Source organism: Arabidopsis lyrata, assembly GCF_000004255.2.
Source record: "Arabidopsis lyrata subsp. lyrata unplaced genomic scaffold ARALYscaffold_7, whole genome shotgun sequence".
Taxonomy (NCBI): domain Eukaryota; kingdom Viridiplantae; phylum Streptophyta; class Magnoliopsida; order Brassicales; family Brassicaceae; genus Arabidopsis; species Arabidopsis lyrata.
The window spans coordinates 10,590,414-10,610,647 of NW_003302549.1; the positions used below are offsets into that span (position 1 = coordinate 10,590,414).

Genomic DNA, 20,234 nt, shown 5'->3' on the forward strand with positions numbered 1-20,234 from the left:
CTTTAGATGTCCCAAAGTTCACAACAGGTGAAGAACCACTCAAAGCAGACAACCTACGACTAGACTTCTTATGATCAACAGATCTTCTTCCTCCTTCCACAAGATCACCTTTCTTAGGAAGCAAATCCACAACAGAAGGAGGCGTGTTCCAAGCAGGAGGGCTCGCAGAAGGATCTCTAAGTGACCGTGACCTTTGGAGAACAATGAGGTCTCTCATTAAGGCACGGTCAGTTAAAACAGGACTCTGCTTATGCATATGGTTCTTCAAATGAATACAATTCGTTAAATGGATGTGGTTACGAAGATGCTCACCGATATCTCCATTTGCATCTTTCAGAATTCGATTATTCCTTGTTGAAGAAGAAGAAGCAACCCTTGTCGTAGTAGTCGTCGTCGTCGTCATTTATTCAGAAGAAGAAGAGCTTTGTCTCTTTCCTCCTCGGAATCTTGCATAAGTACCAAATCGAATTGTATCTCATTTTGTTTCCTCTTAAGGAAAATCTTGAAAAAAGTTTCCAAATTTGAAGTGATTTTGTGTAAGAAACTATGGCAATCCGTCTCCAAATCTCAAAAACCCAAATCAAATACTAAAATTAGTGAAATTGAAAACCCAGATGGGAAAGAAAGAAAAATGAAAACTTTCGAGCTCTCTTTACAAGTCAAGGGAAGAAGAAGAAACAGAGAAGCTAAAGGATCAAAATTTATGCTTCTTATACACTGAAGATGAGAACTTGTATCTCAGTCATTAAAGAAGATGAGAGAGATTGAGAAATTGATGGAGGCAAGTGGGCATCGTTGTTTAGTGACATCATCAGCCACAGAACAACAGAAATCAAGAGAAAGAGAAAAAGGAAAGAAACGGCAGCGTTTTAAAGGCAATCACAGATCTCTCCTCTTTCTTCACCAAACTTTCACATGCAGGATTCAGAGGAAACTGATGGGTTTCTGGAGAAAACGATGGCTTTTGGCAGAGTGTTAAAACACCTCCTTTTAGGGTAGAGGGTTTTGTTGTTTTTCGGTTTCTAGAGAGAGAGAGAAATGAAAGAGGAGACAGATCTGTTGCAGACACGAACACAGAGGCATATGATAGGAACAAAGCCAATAAAGAAGTGTCCGTTTGTAGGAGAAGCATGCAATAGAAATTGATGTTTTTTCTTCTTTTCCTAAATTAAAAAGTTTGTGAATTTTTTTTCTATGAGACCATTACCATAAAGTTTCGAATCGACCTTTGAAGTATACGGCTTGGTTTTTTGTTATTTTTTTGTACGAATTTAAAAACTAGTCGTTGGCATTTATTTTATCCTTGTTTTTTTCCAATGTTTCTTAGTAATATGATAGGGTCATTGGTCGATATCCATTGAAATATTTTATAGTTTTCATAATTTCCTAATTTGGATTAATAATGAAAAGTTTTTTGTTATGACGATTTGTTTTATGGTCAGATGTTAAAAAAAAAGACGATTTGGTTTATGGTTTTAAGGAATAATAATAATCCAAAGCAATATCATATTTTCCTTTTAGAAATGATGAAGAAGGATATTTTATTTGTGGAAGCTCTTTAATTTATACTCTCTCTGTCCCATTTTATTAGATGTTTGAACTAAAAGCACAGAGATTAAGAAACAATAAATGTTTTTTCATTTATGAAAATTCAACCAATAGAAGAAGATACTGCATAATTAAAATAATTAAAAATTATTAAACTAATATAAATCATGTATTGAAATTAGAGAAAATCTTATATAATGGAACAAATGAAAAGTTCTAAAACATCTTATATATTGGGACAGAGGGAGTATCTTCTTTTGTTGAAGTTAAGGTTTTTTTTTATTCGTATTATGATTGAGTCATTGGTGGATTCAACAATTTGAATCCTTAGAAATATGAAATATCCATAATTAAAATGTAGTTTCAAAATAAATGCTTCCTTCTACATTTGAAATAATGTGGATTAATTACGAATTATTATTTTTTGCTCATTAAAATATGGTAAAAGACTAAAAGGAGAAGAGATGTCCACTCAAGCTAGTCAAATCTTTCTACTCATCAAAATAGTAATAATCCAAAATAATTACTCTCTCTCCATTTCATAAAGAGTGTCGTTTTAAGGTTTTATTTTTGTTTTACAAAGAGTATCGTTTTAGGTTTTCAATGCAAAATTTAATGATTTTATATGTTTTATGACTATTAGTATTCTGCATATTATTTTACTATTGGGCAGATTATGTTTAGGTATATAGTTAATGATGTTTTTGTTTAGAAAAAACAAAAAAAATTAATGTTTTCTTAATCTGTGTGCAAAACTCTAAAATGACATTCTTTGTGAAACAGAGAGAGTATCATATTTTCATTTTAATCATGATGAAAAGAAAGATTCTAAATTTGTGGAAGCTCTTAATTAATATCCTCTTTTGTTTAAGTTAAGGTTTCTATTTGCAAACCACTCAAAACTGATTTGTCTCATCAATTTTCAGTATGATTAATGTTTAAAAACATTAAAAATGATCGAGATGAATAGTGTTTAAGTGATGGGCTAAGATTTGTTTCTAAATGTGGCGGAACAAAAGAAAAATATTGTGGGTGTTAGAAAACAAACTATTAACTATTGATGAAATGGTTTCGATCTCATAATACTAGATTCCATAGTTTCATTAGACCAGAAACCAAAGAATAGGATACGACAAAAGAAAAAGCTTCCGGACGATAACTATTACGGTCAACGTCAGATCACGTGCACACATAACACATTGAGACCGAGATGATTACAAAAAATTTCAAGTTGCTTTTGTTATTTTTGTGATAACAAAAACGAAGAAAGTGTAATTTCAAAATCTACATTCGCGAAATGATATTGATAAGGTTAACTAAGCATAACTAAGCATATAACGTACGTATGTTTAAAGATCACAGAATTAATTAGCTCCTGGTTCGATGTATAGATAAAATATACTAGCTTCAAAATTTTCAATAATGTTCCTAATATATACAACACAACTGCAAAAAAAGGCATAGGATTCGGATAAAAATAATAAATGGAAGGTATGGAGTACACATGGTCCACCGATTTCTATATTTTGGAAATTAGTAAATTTGGTTGGTCGAAGGAAGGCGTTATCACGTGTCGATTACAAGACTCATGAGAAAAAGGCACATCAACATGGCTACCAAAGAAATGGATACATGTATGGTATGCGTATGTAGGATTTTATATATGGACAAAAGATCGAAACTTAAAATTTTAGGCACCTGAATTCTGTTTATTTATGTTGAGTCGATCTATATATTATAGGTCTCGGTAGAATTAGTACCAACTGGTTTAACATATAGATAAATGATCAAAATATATCTAATGATCTCTTATTATTGATATCATCTAGTCAGATATGAAATATTGTGTGTGTGTGTCTGTTTTTCACTTTTCACCGTATAGTGGTAGAACGAACTTGGTACCTTATCACTTTTTGACCAAAATTACATTTTTAGTGAAACAATAGAATGGTCCCAAAAAAAACAAAAAAAAGTTATTTTTTATCGCAGCTATACAAAACTTTTTTAAAAAAAAAGCTATACAAAAGAAAGTCGAGACATATATAAGTCATAGCACTATTGGACTCTTCTCTATAATCTGTTATAACGTTGTTCACATTATTTTTTGGCAGTGTTCTAAAAAGCGGTCTAGGCGGTCGTCTAGGCCCCGACTAGGCGCTAGGCTCTCATGCGACGCCTAGATAACCGCTTTGACCGCCTAAAATTACATAGAACTTGTTTAATGTATCTTTTCAATTTCAATTAGAGTTTTATTTATATATATAGTTATAAATATTCATATATTGTTTAATATAAATATAAATAAATGTTTTATTTAGTTTTTGTTTATAATTTCATAATTATTAGTTTTATATAGATATTTTATATAACTTTTATATATAATATCATATTTATAATGTTTTATGTTATAAACGTCTAAACCGCCTAAAAAATCTCCTAGACCCCGATTAGGCGTTTTAGGCGCTAGGCACTGGATCACCGCCCGCTTAGCGCCTAGCGCTTTCTTGAACACTGTTTTTTGGTTGTATACAATTAATAATATTTATTGTATGGGTGACGCTAGTGTGGATGCTTTAAATTGATCATACTTTGGAAAACGTTGGGGATAGGCACGGCTCGGGAACAAGATTGTATTGAACAACGATCGTTTATGTTCATGATTTGACAACATATCAAACCAATTTGGTTAAGTGATGATAGTTATGGGAAGCCATTGTTCCTACTAACTCTATTTTATCCACCACAACTTCTCTTGATCTTGTATGTAAAACGAAACGTTGTATAAAGAACAAATCAAATGTTAACGTAATAACGTATATTGACACTTGGAAGAAATTTAGAGAGAATTAAAACGTTTCCGCAAAAGAAAGTTTCAATTCATTTAAAAAGAAGAGAACACTAAATAAAATGGTGGCAAATGGTTGAATTTTATTTGTGATATCATCTCTGACTTACGTATCTGATTCCCAACGTTTGTAATTAATTTCATCATTAAACCACATAAAGATACATTATGTGTTATTGTCTAATAGTAGTATTTTTTTTTTGGTAAGTAACCGGGAGACAATGTTTTCTAGATTTTATTAAAATTAAAAAAAAAAACAATCACACCGGAATTCGTCTTATTATCTACTTATCGATACCAAAAAAAAAAAAAATCGGAGACGTTGACAAAAAAAAATGGATATACAAATTTGACAATTTAGAATAAAACAAGTAGTGTTGCTCAATAAAAAAAAAGAATAAAACAAGTAGTATAATTATGAGAAATTGCACCCTATAACCTAAAAAACAACAAAATTAAATATCTAACCTCTAACCCCCCTATTTACTCTCTTTCTCTTCCTATCTCTCTCTATCTTCTTTCTAAAAAACTAATTTTTCTTTTTTTTGGGTTATTCACCTAAATCACTCTATAATTATTGTTGCGGGGTGAATTTTTTTCTTTTTTTTTATTAAGGGATGAGTTTATAAAATGCACCTAAAATAGAGGTTGTTGTAGTTCCAAAATACAATGAGCTAACTAGTAAATAAAGTGACTTCACATAGCTAGACATCTCTGACACATTAACTTTAACGTTTTAATTTGGAAAGTGTTTTGATTCTCGAGCCCAAACTGATGCTTTAACACTTGGAACTTGTAAGTGGAAAAGAGAATCTTTATCTACAAACTCAGGGTTTACTTTGCTATAAACTTATAAATCATACTCCCTCTATTCCTAAAAATTGATATTCTAGAATTTTTACATATATTAAGAAGCAATCATTGTTTAATTATTTGTCAATTATTTTTTTATACTAAATATTTTTAATAACTTTGAACCAATAGTATTAGAAAACAGTTAATCATTACGTCTTAAAATTTACGATATATTAATTTTAATCAATAAAAAATAAAACAAAAACCTAAAAAATCAAACTTTGTGGAACAAACTAAAACTCTAGAACATCAAATATCTAGGAACAGAGAGAGTAATATTTGTTATAAATTTGTTCTAACTAAAGTATACAAATGTCAAAATCTAAAAATAAAAAAAAAACTCCAAGATGTCTTTATCTTTTTTTCAAAAGGAAAAACTAATTTGAATCTAAATAGTAATGTATTTTGAGGACTTTTATCTAATTTGGAAACTTTTTTTGGTGCACCAATCATTTTGGATATTCAAATTTCAAAAAAAAATGAATGAAAACGTCGGCTATAGAACCAATCCGAAGCATAGAAACTCATTGCTATTCAAAAGTCAAAACCATATATTGAATTTGTAACATAATTCAATAAAATAGATCAAATTAGTAATATGTATCTTTTTGGGTCAAAACTCAGAAGTAATATACTAATATGTACGTTCTAATAAGACTAGAAATTTCAGTATCAATATCTAAAAGTATAAAACCTAAATTTATACTGGTCACGTGCCCACCATTGTTACATTGCGGCGGCCCATTGCTAGGCTCCACGTGTCAGTCTTGAATACTAAGCAAAACTAACCACACATACCAAAATTGTTCCCCACATGTTCTTCTCTCTAATGTTTGGTAAAAGCCTAGGTTTAATATCCAATAAAATTTACTAGTCTAAAAACAAAAGTCAAAAGCTTAAGCTAAAAAAGCCAGCTCTAATACACGTTACTATGTTATTGGCTTATGAATAGTAACTTATACTTTAAACCAATTGAACTGTTTATGTAGTTATTTTCTTAAATCTCATTTGTCAAAGAAAGTAAAAATATTTGGAAATTCTAGTCCTCAGGTAATGTTTTTTAACCTGTTTATTTGGGAGAAGAAGATATTTAAATTGTGTGTTCCTTTAAGTCATCAATAGCGTCTGTAGTCCAACGGTTAGGATAATTGCCTTCCAAGCAATAGACCCGGGTTCGACTCCCGGCAGACGCAATTTCTTTTCATTTTTTGTCTAATAAACTTCATTAGACTAAACGATGTCCTTGTTTTTTAAACCAGGAAACCAAACCGCTAAGACTTCCCCACGTGTGTGGTCTACAATCTCTATCGATTTCACAGCACAAAAATCAATCTGTCGCGCTTTTGAGAATTTTCCAGAAATCAATCTTTCAAGTTTTGAATTGAGGCATGGAGGTTTCATCTTCACTCAAGCTCTCATCATCGTTATCTCCTTCCATTATCAACCTTCAGGTTAATTCCTTTGTTCTTTGATCTTCCTATAGTCTGTTTATCGAAATTGGGTTTGAAAATTCTCACGAAGTTTCTGCTAATACTCTACTTTGATGGGATAAAACTGTTGCTTTCAGGGTTCTTCATCAAGTATTGATGTAAAATTCTCTAAGTACACTTCACTTCCTAAACCGTTTCTTCAACTTGATGATAAAAGCCGACGTCTTCGTGACCAACAAGCTTCACATTCTCTCAATCTAAGGTCATACAGAAAACGGGTCACCGCGAAATCAGGCTCTCAAGGTTGGGACTTTGGTAGATTCATCAAAACATTGTACTTTTTCAACGGAGCACCATCTCCGTTAAAGGTATATATGAGTGTCTGTTTGATTCTCATTGAGGTTTAATATAGTCATTTGGGGGTTAATTTGATTGTTTCTTGCTTGTGAAGTTTGTTTCATCGGTGTTTGAGAAACTTACTAACGGATCAACGGAGGAACCGGTTACTGAAATGGGAACTTCTGGAATCATACTTGTGGCTGGAGCTACTGGTGGTGTAGGAAGAAGGGTTGTTGATATCTTGAGGAAGAGAGGGTTGCCTGTTAAAGCTTTGGTACTAAACCATTTCGATTGATTTCCCGATGCTTGTGTTCCTGATTCTGAAAATGTGGACAAAGTTTTTAACTTTTGTGGGGAATTTACATAGGTTAGAAACGAAGAGAAGGCTCGGAAGATGTTAGGACCGGACATTGACTTGGTGAGAAATTCTACTGAAATTTTCCACATTGTATCCTTGGTGTCTTTAGAGTTATAAGATCATCGATAACTATTTGCATATATTTCAATGTTGTCAGATTGTTGCAGATATTACAAAAGAGAATACATTGGTTCCTGAAAAGTTCAAAGGAGTAAGGAAAGTGATCAATGCTGTTTCTGTTATTGTCGGTCCAAAGGAAGGGGATACACCTGAGAGACAAAAATACAATCAGGTCGGTGAATTTTCTTGAATGGAATTTTCTTAAAGCTGTGTTTCTTCTATTATAGCTTTGAGTACCAACCCTGTGTGGATATGGGTTTTAAATGCAGGGGGTCAGGTTCTTCGAGCCAGAGGTAATGGAACTAAACAAGCATCTTTCTAAGTTATTGTTTTGAGGAATTTTATTGCTCAATGTTCAAGAATACTAAAACCGATAGATTTTGGGGATGCACAGATAAAAGGTGACTCTCCCGAGTTAGTGGAATATATTGGAATGAAGAACTTAATCAATGCTGTTAGAGATGGTGTTGGACTTGAGAATGGGAAGCTTCTTTTCGGTGTTGGGGGTAAGTTAAGTCAAGTTACTTGACTTGACTCTTAAGTTGACAGTTGACATGGCCATTTTATAAAAGTTTTGCTGATGTTTTGTTTAGATAACACGTTTAAAGATCTACCTTGGGGAGCCTTGGATGATGTTGTAATGGGAGGTGTCAGCGAAAGTAACTTCCTAGTAGATCTAACTGCTGGTGAAAACGGTGGACCTACCGGAATTTTCAAAGGTTTTCATACATAGCAACTCTATTTGCCATGTTTCTTCTCTTGGGCTTTTACTTATATAAAGATAACATGTTTTGTTAGGAATTGTTTCAACAACAAATAATGGCGGATTTACGAGTGTCCGAACCAAGGTAAATGGTACGACTTAATGTCAGAATCTCTCTAGTCTCGCTTATCCTTCGTTATCTCACTGAAGCCCGAGTATTTCTTAAAACTTTTCTTCTAGAACTTTCCCGAGGCGGAGAATGTCTCTGCATATGATGGTCTAGAGCTAAGACTAAAAGGTGATGGACTCCGTTACAAGCTAATCGTCCGGACAAGCCAAGATTGGGATACTGTTGGTTACACCGCTAGTTTTGACACTTCACCAGGCCAATGGCAATCTGTAAGTAAAATCACTTTTGTCATTCATTTCCGATCTACTTTTGTGGGTAAATGAATTATATTTCTGTTAATTCAAATCGTAGGTACGCTTACCTTTCTCGTCTTTAAGACCTGTATTTCGCGCACGTACAGTGACAGATGCACCGCCTTTTAATGCAAGCAGTATCATTTCACTACAGGTTTGTTATCTTTTTTCTGTTAACCCTCTTAAACTTCCCATTCTAAATGTTTGATTAAAGTTGATTGTTTTTCAGCTTATGTTTAGTAAATTTGAGTATGACGGTAAGCTTAACCCGACTTTCAAAGAAGGACCTTTCGAGCTTCCTTTATCGAGCATTCGAGCTTATATCCAAGAACCCGTCACTCCAAGGTTTTATTTAGGTTCTTGCTCTTTAGAAACTAAACTCTTCACTAAATGCTGAATTGGCATTTCGCTACCTATGGTTACAGGTTTGTTCATGTTGGCTCTGCGGGAGTAACCCGACCAGAGAGACCCGGTTTGGATCTAAGCAAACAACCTCCGGCTGTGAGATTAAACAAAGAGCTTGATTTCATTCTCACTTACAAGTTAAAGGTTGGCCTCTCAATACTTTCTTCTTTGCTGTAAATTGGAAAAGTCACTTTCACAAGATTTTAAAGCTATTCTTTTTTGGATGAATAGGGAGAGGATCTGATACGCGAAAGCGGGATTCCATTTGCGATTGTACGGCCATGTGCTTTAACAGAAGAGCCTGCCGGAGCTGATCTCATTTTCGAACAAGGAGACAACATTACGGTATTTCAATTTTGCTTCCCCTTGAAACCAAAAAACTCTTTTAAGTTAACTAACCTAACCAACTTCACCTTTATATAGGGGAAGGTATCAAGAGACGAAGTAGCGCGTATATGCATTGCTGCTTTAGAAAGCCCGTATGCTCTAAACAAGACATTCGAGGTTTTTAAAAAATCAACTATTTTCGATTTTTTCGGGTTTCTATTCAAGATTTTAAATTTCTCATTTGGGCTGTTTTTTTTTGTTGTTATTTTGTTTCAGGTTAAAAGTACAGTTCCGTTTAGTGAGCCTTTCACGGTAGATCCTGAGAATCCTCCACCGGAGAAAGACTACAATGAGTATTTCAAGAATCTGAAAGATGGAATCACCGGTAAAGAAGCTTTAGAACAGAGCACTGTTGCAGTTTAAACCAGGTTTTATCTACTTTTGTAACTCTCTGTTTGTCTGAAAAATCTTTTGAAAAGTAAAAAAAAACAACAACAAAAGAGTTGTGTAGAAACATGTTTCATGTATGTATACTACATATATCGTACATTGTAGATTAGATATACAAAAGCTTATCGACGACAACAATAAAGATTGTACCTTTTGATCCGTGGAGGTTCTTCAACAAGATTCTGAAATTTCACTGCCATCTCTCTGTCTGTGAGAATTTTCCCTTGTGGTGTAAGAAAAGCAGTCCGTTGAAACGGTGGAGACCAGATTCCACTTGTCTGGTAATCAAACTGAAACTCAGACACATCAATGTACTTCTGAAGAAGTTTGTCTGAAACTGGTTTTGTTACAGTCTGAGTTAAAACAGAGGAAGACGAAGATGGAGGTGGAGATTCAGACATTCTTTAAAATTAAAGACAAAAGTGAAAGAATCTAAATTTTTGATTGGAGGGTTCCATGAGTAAAGGATTGATGGAGACTTTTATGGTAACGACAAATAATGGATTTTTTTGGCAAATAATGGAGGATGAGTGGAGAGGAGCACAGAACATTTGTCTGTGTTCTTTTTTATCCTTTTTTGTTTCTTTTCTAATGTACAGATGCGTTTTTGGATTACATATTACAAAAATATACAAATCATTGAACTCTTTTCACATGTTAGATGTGTTTTTTTTTGCTAACCTCAAAGAATTAAGAAAATACATCTGCCATGTGAGATTTGGCATATGGGCTTCAATTTTAGTGTGTGTTGAAACCCATTGGGTATACAAAATCCACTAACTAGAAGATAAAGCCACTAATGTTTCATTTTTATTAGATCATCTTCATTTTGGTTTTATATATCGAAATTGAGAGTGACTGAATTATCGCCGTTTACCAATGTTAAACATGACCACCACCACTTTGTGACCTTTTCAAGAAAATGAAAGCATTTAACAATATAGCTACAAAAATGTAAACGAAATGTCGGATCTACCCCTTGTCTCAGAGCAAAAGACGAGTGAAAAGCCGGGGTATTTTGGTAAATTTACACAAAATATTTCACCGAAAATCTATCGGTGATCATGGTACAGCTAGAAAGACACCAGTCTTACCCTAACTTTATTCAAAGTCTCTGTCTTTCTGTAGAAATCTGGGAAAATAATTTGAATCTAAAGAGAAAAAAGAAGAAAAGCAAAATCGAAGTGAAGGTGTGGGATCAAAGAGCAATTTTCTTTTCTTTATTGGTAGAAAGTGTGAAGCTTTTTGATTTAGTGAGAAGTGTTAATGGCGGGTTACAGAGCTGATGATGATTATGATTACCTATTCAAGGTGGTTCTGATCGGTGATTCAGGTGTTGGAAAGTCCAATTTGCTTTCTCGATTCACCAGGAATGAGTTTAGTCTCGAGTCTAAATCAACGATCGGGGTTGAGTTCGCGACTCGTAGCTTGAATGTTAATGAAAAAGTTATCAAAGCCCAGATTTGGGATACTGCTGGTCAAGAAAGGTTTAAGCTTTTTGATTTTCTTCCTTGTTTTCGTGTTCATTTCTTCATTTCTTGATCTGGGTTTTTAGCCTTTTGACGCATTGTTGAGTCAAAACCAATCCTCTCTGTTATTGAGTCTAGAGAAATGCATTGTTAGGTTAACGCAAACAGATTTAGATTTTTTTTTCGGTGGACGGTGGAAATTGTGGCTTTTTATGGTTTGTTCAATTGACAAAGGAAGTCAAATGGAGCTTCTAATTTTCATTAGATCTGGTCTTAGTTGATGGAATCAGTTTATCGTAGAGGAAGCTTGAGAAAGCAACCTACCCTGTGATTCTGTATTTTATTACTGGAGGTGAAGTGATACATTGTAGAACTCGACAATTATGCTTAAAGTTACCAGCTTCGTAGAAATTCTGTTGTTTTGCTGATTAGTTTGATCGATCAGTGTTTGATGATAATCTTTGGTATCGTAATTGCTCTCGTTGGTAGAGAAGCTAATTCATTGTCTATATGCTCTTTAATTCTGATGACAATAATTAGGACTAAGTTTAATCGAATATCGATTTCTTTAATGATTGGTTTCTACCATTGAAGCTAAAGAAAGAGCTTGTTGCTTTGAAGTCTTTCTTGTCGTTTCGGTTCTTCTTATGTGTTATCTTTCTTATTTAACAGAGTTTCCCTGACAACCTGACTAAATCCTTGATGTGTTTTTACCGTCTCTTTTTTAGATACCGAGCAATCACTAGTGCTTACTACCGAGGAGCTGTTGGGGCGCTTCTTGTCTACGATGTAACCCGACACTCAACATTTGAAAACGTTGAGAGATGGCTAAGGGAACTCCGTGACCATACTGACCCAAACATAGTTGTGATGCTTGTGGGAAACAAATCCGATCTTCGCCATCTTGTGGCGGTCCAAACCGAAGATGCAAAATCTTTTGCAGAAAATGAATCACTCTACTTCATGGAAACCTCAGCTCTTGAATCTACTAATGTTGAGAACGCGTTTTCTGAAGTACTCACTCAGATTTACCATGTTGTGAGCAAGAAAGCAATGGAGGCTGGTCAAGATTCGGGTAATGTTCCTTCGAAAGGAGAAAAGATCGATGTTGATGTCTCCGCTGTGAAGAAAACCGGTTGCTGCTCCAACTAAAAGACTACAGATTGAGGAATTTGGTCTGTGTCCTCAAAGCTGCAATCGGTTTTTAAATTTTACATTCAATTTTTTTTTTGAAGATGTTTGCCTTTTTTTTTTTAGGAAACAATCTATGTTATGCTTTGTTTTGCTTGCTTGAAAATTGCTTAGGTTTGGTCTGATTCTGTACCGGTCAAGGGATTTTGTAATTCAATCCGCAAATATCTCTAAACCAATATTTATTGTGCTAATCCTTGAACACAAAAACTAATTTTTGTTATACCAATTTAGAAAAAGAAGAAAATCAAATTCTAAATTCTCGATCGTTAAAAAAAGAGAGATCACAATTCAGCCTCTAATAATAGAAACTTATAACAACATAATTCATTTTTAGAATTTTTTTGTATTCTCATTTGACTTTTCTTGACTTCAATTTTGTCAAAAATAATCCATGTAATCTCTTCAATTTTCTTTAAAAAAATCACGTCGTCAGTAACGCCGAAAGAATATTCCGTTACTAAGATGACGGATTCTACCGTTTCCCGCCAAGAAAATAGCCCAAAACGACCTAACGACAGTAACGGCGAATTCAAACGTCTATTAGTTCCCGAAACCTCTCAGCCGGAGGACGAGCGCCGCGAATCGCCACCGGAGAATCAGGTCCTGAACGTAGAAGAAGACAGAGACAAAACCTACGATTCGGTCCCGCCATTCTCATGGGCAAAGCTATGGAAATTCACCGGACCTGGATTTCTCATGAGCATCGCGTTCTTAGATCCAGGAAACATCGAAGGAGATTTACAAGCCGGAGCTGTGGCTGGGTACTCTCTCTTATGGCTTCTTCTATGGGCGACGCTAATGGGACTTCTGATGCAGCTCCTCTCAGCTCGGATCGGTGTCGCGACGGGTCGGCATCTAGCGGAGATTTGCCGGAATGAGTATCCATCGTGGGCGCGAATCTTGCTTTGGTTCATGGCGGAGGTTGCTTTGATCGGAGCTGATATACAAGAAGTCATCGGAAGCGCAATTGCTCTTCAGATTTTGACTCGAGGGTTTTTACCGATTTGGGTTGGTGTTATCATCACATCGTTTGATTGGTAAGCAAAATTAGGTCAAAATTGAAAAGGAACTAGCTTCAAAGTTTTGATTTGTGTTGTTGTGTGAAAAACAGCTTTTTGATTTCGTATCTGGAGAAATGTGGAATGAGGAAACTAGAAGGTCTTTTCGCGGTTTTGATTGCGACAATGGCGCTTTCGTTTGCTTGGATGTTTAATGAAACTAAGCCAAGTGTTGAAGAACTATTCATAGGTAACTTGAAACAAAGTTTGTAAGATTTAGCATTGTTGCTAATTTGATGCCATTTCTGATTTGGTTTTATGTTGATGATGACTTTGAAAGGTATTCTTGTTCCGAAGCTTGGATCAAAGACTATAAGAGAAGCTGTTGGAGTTGTGGGATGTGTGATTACTCCACACAATGTGTTCTTGCATTCGGCATTAGTGCAGTCGAGGAAGACGGATCCAAAGGAGATAAACAGAGTTCAGGAAGCTCTTAACTACTATACAATCGAATCATCAGCCGCGCTTTTTGTTTCGTTCATGATCAATCTGTTTGTTACAGCGGTTTTCGCTAAAGGGTTTTATGGAACCAAACAAGCTGATAGTATAGGACTGGTTAACGCGGGGCATTACTTACAGGAGAAATATGGCGGTGGGGTTTTCCCGATACTTTATATTTGGGGAATCGGTTTATTAGCTGCTGGACAAAGCAGTACGATAACCGGGACTTATGCTGGACAGTTTATAATGGAAGGGTTCTTAGATCTTCAGATGGAACAATGGCTATCAGCTTTTATAACGAGAAGCTTTGCGATTGTACCTACTATGTTTGTTGCTATTATGTTTAACACATCTGAGGGCTCACTCGATGTTTTAAACGAATGGCTTAACATTCTTCAATCGATGCAGATTCCTTTCGCGGTTATCCCTCTTTTGACTATGGTTTCTAATGAACATATTATGGGTGTCTTCAAAATCGGACCTTCGCTCGAGGTAAAGCCATTTCGTCATCTCTCTTTACTGTAATATTCTTTCGATTGTAACGAGTTAGTTGGATCTTTGCAGAAGCTAGCGTGGACTGTGGCGGTGTTTGTGATGATGATAAATGGGTACCTTCTTCTTGATTTCTTCATGGCTGAAGTGGAAGGGTTTCTTGTTGGGTTTCTGGTTTTTGCTGGAATAGTTGGATACATCAGTTTCATCATCTATCTTGTTTCTTATAGAAGCTCACAATCTTCTTCCTGGTCGAGCTTAGAAATGTCACAGAGAGTTGTTTCCACAGAGACGTAGAACCCCAAAACTCTAGAATTCGTCAACCCTACAACTTATCAGAGCAAAGGCAGAAGCGGTTAGGTCGACTTTGATGGATGGTTTTGCTGCATTTGCTCGACGTACGGTTTGATTTTGAGACAGTAGACCAGAGGCAACTTACGTGTGAGATGATGCAAAGACTGAATCGGTTAAGATTGTAGATTGATTTGTTGAGTTTTGTTCTAACATTGCAAATGTAGAGTAGAACTATGTAAAAAACGTTAATGAACAGAGAAGTGATTAAGCAGAAACAAAATTAGAGAAGTGATACTAAATCTCAAAATTTATTTTCGGTCAGCTGAAGCTCAAAACGTTATAGAGATATGGGTTAATTTAATCTAAATACATAGATGACGTTATGTCTTAAATTTAAGATATTTTAAATCTAAAATTAATTTAAGACATAAAACGTTATAGATAGATGTTTGTTATACTATAAATTTAAGATATTTTAAATCTAAAATTAATTTGATTCAAAAAAGTGATTTTAATTCTTATTTTTCTAAAAGAAAGTTGGTGATTCAAAAGATTTTCTCAAATTAATTAATAGAAATAGATTATTTTAAAATAGTTCTGAATATTTTCCTTTTTCTTGTAAAGAAAATCAAATATAAATAGATAAGCTGTCAAAAAAAAAAAAAAAAAATCAAATATAAATAAATATTGTCTAACCCGTTAAGTAGTTTTCTCAATCATAAGAAACAAAAAAAAAAAAAAAAAGTTAGGTCGTCAATGAGTCTCCCCCATCTTTCTAGCTGCATGTCAAAGTCAAAGATTGATGTAGAAGAAGCTATAAAGAACCAAAACAACGTCGCCTTGATCGTTTCGAAGCATCTCTTGTCAATATAAAGTGAGCGTCGATAAACACGGCGCTCATTTTGGTTGCCTCTGGTCCCGGCGGTTCTTCAGTCACGGACGAGATCCTCTCCTTTCTGATATCTTCTTCAACGGATGAGCTCAACGCCGTCTTCAGTGAGATCGTTTCCGTCGTCTTTGCTGACAGTAGCGCGGACGGAGGTCCAAAAATCTCGTCGGTTTATGGCTTATGGATCGAGTAATCACTATCGGTTGAGTCATACTATAAGGATCTCTTCGAGAACTTCTTCAAAGCCGGTTTCAATCGCGTAGATTTCCGAAAAAAGGCTGAACAAGTGCGTACGGAGTTGAATGCATGGGCTGAAAATCACACCAATGGTCTCATCAAAGATGTTCTTCCTCCTGGATCCGTTACGAGCGTGACAGATTGGGTTTATGGTAACGCATTGTACTTTAAAGGAGTATGGCATACTCCTTTCGACAAGTTCTTGACGAGAGACAGAGAGTTTTTTCTTGTCAATGGAACGTCAGTGTCTGTGCCATTCATGAGCAGCTATGGTGACTACATAGAGGTTTATGATGGTTTCAAGGTCCTTAAGACCCCTTATCGACAAGGCCGTGATGAAGCTGATGATACCAATCACAAATTCTCAATGTATTTCTTTCTTCCGGACAAGAAAGATGGATTGGATAATCTTGTGGAAACAATGACATCTACTTGTGGATTCTTGGATAGTCACATTCCAAGTTACGAAGTTGAAGTTGGTGAATTCGGAATTCCATAGTTTAAGATCGATTACGGATTAGACTGTGGAAAGGCTTTAAGTGGATTGGGATTGCGTAAAATGTCCTTGTACCATAAAGCTTGTGTCGAGATCGATGAAGAAGGTGCAATAGCTGCTGCTGTCACTTTTGTAATTCCTCCTTCAGGATGTCCTCTTTATATGGAGCCTCCAAAGAGGATAGATTTTGTGGCAGATCATCCATTTATTTTCTTGATTAGAGAAGACAAAACCGGAACTGTTTTGTTCGCTGGTCAAATCTTCGATCCTTCCAAATCTTCTCCTGCTTAGGGCTGAAGTTAGGGTTTGGAACCTAGATCGGTTTTGTGTCTGGTGGGTTTGGGGTTTCGATTTGGTTCTGGTTGGTTGTGTCCATTGGATTGATATGTTTAAAGATTATATTGCTTAGCGACTTGTGATACATATCAATCAAAATATAAACGAGTTTTCTCATTGTACTTGTGTAAACTAAATAGTTTTACTAATAAAAAAGTCACAAGATTTGGGGTATTTTTTTTTGAATACCAAGAGGTTCTGGACCAAAACCCGTAATCCCTCCAGCCCCAAAACCACAATATATAATATATTAGTTTCGTCCCAAGCGTCAAATACTGTAGTTTATTTTGCAACACTAAAGTAAACATTATTTGGTTTGATCATGCGATTCAACTAAAAAATTTTATCAAACAAAACTAATAGTCAAATTTCCTACTTTTATAATGTCTCGTCATTTTTTTTTTTATAATATGTTGTTGGATCACCATTCATTTTTCAATGTGGTATTTTGAAGACATGCTCGTTTTTCTCCATAATATTTTGGATGCTGTTGTGAACTGTGTCTTTCATTAATAGTATAAAGGATATATATACGAGGATAATAGCAGGATACAGAGAATAAGGTAAAACCCTAATGGGCCATGGGTCGGTTATGGAGTCCATCTATATGGTTTATAACACTCCCCCTTGGAAGACATAACCGTGCCCGATACTAAACCGGGATCTCTATAATGCGCTGGGGAATGTTGCCTCATTAAAACCTTACCAGGAAAACCCAGTGGGACAAAACCATGGTGAAGGAAAAAGAGTACAACACGCATTACTCCCCCTGATTTGAGCATCACTGTAGATCCTTAAGTCCACGCATCCCGATCTGATGAATGAGCTTCCGGAACGTTGAAGTCAGCAATGATTTGGTGAATAGGTCGGCTGAATTCTCACTTGACCGGATCTGTTGAACTTTGACCTGACCGTCCTTTTGTAATTCATGAGTGAATAAGAGCTTTGGCAAAATGTGCTTCGTCCGGTCTCTCTTAGTGTAGCCGTCCTTGAGTTGAGCAATACAGGCTGCGTTGTCTTCAAATATGATGGTCTTTGATGTAGTAGTAGTAGTAGTAGTAGTAGTAGTAGTATTAGTTTAGTAGTAGTAGTAGCTGCGCCTTAAGGAAGGCTGCCTACGTACCCTTGGAAGGGATCAAGCCACACGTAGTTCCTATTCATTGACCATGCCATAATCTGATCTTATGAATAACCTGCATCAGCAAATCAAACTAAACCAAAGCAAACTGGATCTTCTTTGGTTAGATCAGTATAGAATAAACCCAAGTAAACAACGCAGGAAGAATAAACTTTAAAATTTAACCAAACCTTCCTTTAAACCTTTCCAGTGCCTTTGGGTTGATCATAAACTAAATTTAGACAGAAGACTCACGGCAAAACAAATGTTTGGTCTAGTGTGTCTAGCCAAATTCATTAGAACTTCTATGGCACTGAGGTATGGCATTTCCAGACTGAATGGATCACTATCCAATCTGAGGCTTCTCACCACCATTGGGCCTGGTCAATGGGCGGGCCTGGTCCTTATTAAATCTCCTTGAGTACTCTTTCAGTGTATGCCATTTGATGCACAAGGATTCCATTATTCACGTACTCAGGTTGTAATCCCAAACAGAACTTAATTATTGCCTAGGTCTTTCATTTGAGATTCTTTCTTTAGATATACTCAACTGTTTGGGCGATTACCCAGAGGTTTAACACTACAAGAAATTCGGTCATTGATAGTACACTAAAAACGCTACTATATCGATTTTGTAGCGTTTTCATGAACGCTATGACAGAAGGAGCTATAATAGCCTCACCCCATATGATAGCATTTTTTTGAATGCTATGGAAAATGAACCTATTATAGCAAGTATCATTTGCTATTGTATAAGTTATTCTAGCACTTGTTTCGTGCCACTCTATAATATGTCATGGCTTTTTATTAGTGCCATAGAATATTTTATTATGACACGATTACAATGTTGTTGAATACAGTTATTTGGCTGCCAAAATTGTGCACCTATTCGATCAATTCTGGGATTTATAAAAACCTATTGTGAAACAAAAAATCATAAAACAGCAATGCTTTTTCATTTAAAATCCAAAGCATACAAAGTGTACACATACATCATGAACTCTAAAAGAGAACATGTAAACATACATCAAACCAGTTCATAAACAAAACAGAAAGTCTTTATCAAGTTCTCAAACATAGCTAAACTTAATTAAAAGCAGAAAACATATTTCATTCCATCATCAGTTCAGATTAAGCAATTGAGTTCACTCCTGAAAACAAAAATATCTTAGATTAGTATGACATAGGTAAAATGAATCACAGCAAATTAATGATTACAAATCTCACCATTAATGGTTCCACTTTATCTTCTGGCCATGCAATAGAGGTTCCAAATGCATCTTCCATACACTCGATCTCAGAAGATCGTCTCCAAACTGCAGCATCTTTATCCTTGACAACATCCACCCAGACTCGACATGCTTTAGGGCCCAAAGGTACAAAGTGGACAACACTGGCAGGATTATTCGATGACCAACGTCCTTCAGCAACGACGTGGTTCTTTCTGATCAGATCTATCAACTTACATTTTTGATTTTCCTTGAATGCAACAGGCTACAAAGACAACCAACAAACAACCAGACAAACAATTAAAACAACAAACCACAATCAATCATGTTTATCAAAGTCAACAGCCCAACCATCAATCATGTAACACAGTAAATTTAAAAGAAAGTACCTGCAATTTACGACGCGGAGATGCGCGCGCCGCTTTCAAAGTTGTTGCTGGTTTCTTTACAGGAGCTTTTGGAGTTACTGGAGACTTCTCATTCTGATAATCTGTACTTGATGCTTTAGATGTAGATGGTTGAAGAGGAGGAGATTCTGGAGTTGGCTCCATCACAACTCTATTTGCAGGCCATGCTACAAAACAGTTCAAAGAATCCTCCACATTTCTCATGTTAACTGTAGGCCTCCATAGATATGCCTTAGGGTTTACTACCACATCCACATATACCTTCATTGCATTTGGACCAAGAGGAAGTCCATTTACCAACGCTTTAGGTTCTCGAGTCTGAAATCGACCTTCAGCGATCACTTGATCATTCGTACTATAATCCATGAGTTTGCATTTATTCCTTATACTTGTGCCAGGGCTCTGCGAAATTCAAATGTACCAAACAATGAAAAGAAAAAATAATTATCAAAGACTCAGATCTAGATAAAGAGCATCTACAAATAACAAAAGTTCAGAAACTTAACCTTAGGTGCTATGTTTTCTGGTATACTACCATCAGTTGGAACAATACAGTAATCAGCATCCCATGCAACCATTTCGCCAAGTGCATCCTCAAGAGTAAACATGTCAGGTGCAGGTCTCCAGAGAAATGCTTCTGGTTTAGTAACTAATTCAACTAAAACCTTGACAGAGTTAGGCCCTAAAGGAATTCCATTCACCAACTCATCCTCATCATAAGAAACAACACGTCCCTCAGCGACATTCTCATCAGGACAGGACCAGTCAACCA

General features: G+C 35.6%; 4 protein-coding genes, 1 non-coding gene and 1 pseudogene across 6 annotated transcripts in view; 5 read left to right on the plus strand and 1 right to left on the minus strand.

The window, feature by feature from the left end:
• The window catches only part of LOC110226770 (protein STICHEL-like 3), a 4,831-nt gene extending 3,673 nt beyond the window's left edge, over nucleotides 1-1,158 (minus strand). The window contains exon 1 of the mRNA XM_021019421.1: nucleotides 2-1,158. Within this exon, the coding sequence (XP_020875080.1) occupies nucleotides 2-403 (402 nt within the window). The 5' untranslated portion in view covers nucleotides 404-1,158. The remainder of the gene's footprint in view (nucleotide 1) is intronic.
• Nucleotides 1,159-6,369: 5,211 nt separating this feature from the next.
• TRNAG-UCC lies at nucleotides 6,370-6,441 on the plus strand. The gene has a single exon. It is a non-coding gene; the product is annotated as a tRNA-Gly (tRNA).
• Nucleotides 6,442-6,493: 52 nt separating this feature from the next.
• On the plus strand, nucleotides 6,494-10,320 carry LOC9304046. Of its 2 annotated transcripts, XM_021019413.1 has the most exons (17): nucleotides 6,560-6,699; nucleotides 6,816-7,046; nucleotides 7,130-7,291; nucleotides 7,385-7,435; nucleotides 7,533-7,667; nucleotides 7,765-7,788; nucleotides 7,890-8,001; nucleotides 8,089-8,214; nucleotides 8,294-8,343; nucleotides 8,439-8,597; nucleotides 8,680-8,775; nucleotides 8,851-8,966; nucleotides 9,047-9,170; nucleotides 9,258-9,371; nucleotides 9,450-9,530; nucleotides 9,630-9,770; nucleotides 10,040-10,320. In XM_021019413.1, the coding sequence occupies exons 1-17, from the start codon at nucleotides 6,637-6,639 to the stop codon at nucleotides 10,136-10,138; spliced, it is 1,884 nt and encodes a 627-aa protein (XP_020875072.1). In that variant the 5' UTR covers nucleotides 6,560-6,636; the 3' UTR covers nucleotides 10,139-10,320. The 2 variants fall into 2 exon arrangements, with proteins under 2 accessions (XP_020875071.1, XP_020875072.1); XM_021019412.1 differs by lacking the exon at nucleotides 10,040-10,320 and having other exon boundaries at nucleotides 6,494-6,699; nucleotides 9,630-9,962.
• Nucleotides 10,321-10,867: 547 nt separating this feature from the next.
• Nucleotides 10,868-12,657, plus strand: LOC9304047 (ras-related protein RABA1d). Its single transcript, XM_021019419.1, has 2 exons — nucleotides 10,868-11,290; nucleotides 12,001-12,657. The coding sequence occupies exons 1-2, from the start codon at nucleotides 11,070-11,072 to the stop codon at nucleotides 12,422-12,424; spliced, it is 645 nt and encodes a 214-aa protein (XP_020875078.1). The 5' UTR covers nucleotides 10,868-11,069; the 3' UTR covers nucleotides 12,425-12,657.
• A 64-nt stretch (nucleotides 12,658-12,721) lies between these two features.
• On the plus strand, nucleotides 12,722-15,043 carry LOC9304048 (metal transporter Nramp5). Its single transcript, XM_002867930.2, has 4 exons — nucleotides 12,722-13,503; nucleotides 13,578-13,714; nucleotides 13,805-14,457; nucleotides 14,530-15,043. Exons 1-4 carry the CDS (start codon nucleotides 12,929-12,931, stop codon nucleotides 14,752-14,754), a joined length of 1,590 nt encoding a protein of 529 aa, XP_002867976.1. The 5' UTR covers nucleotides 12,722-12,928; the 3' UTR covers nucleotides 14,755-15,043.
• Nucleotides 15,044-15,491: 448 nt separating this feature from the next.
• Nucleotides 15,492-16,811, plus strand: LOC110226769 (annotated as a pseudogene).
• Nucleotides 16,812-20,234: the final 3,423 nt, after the last annotated feature.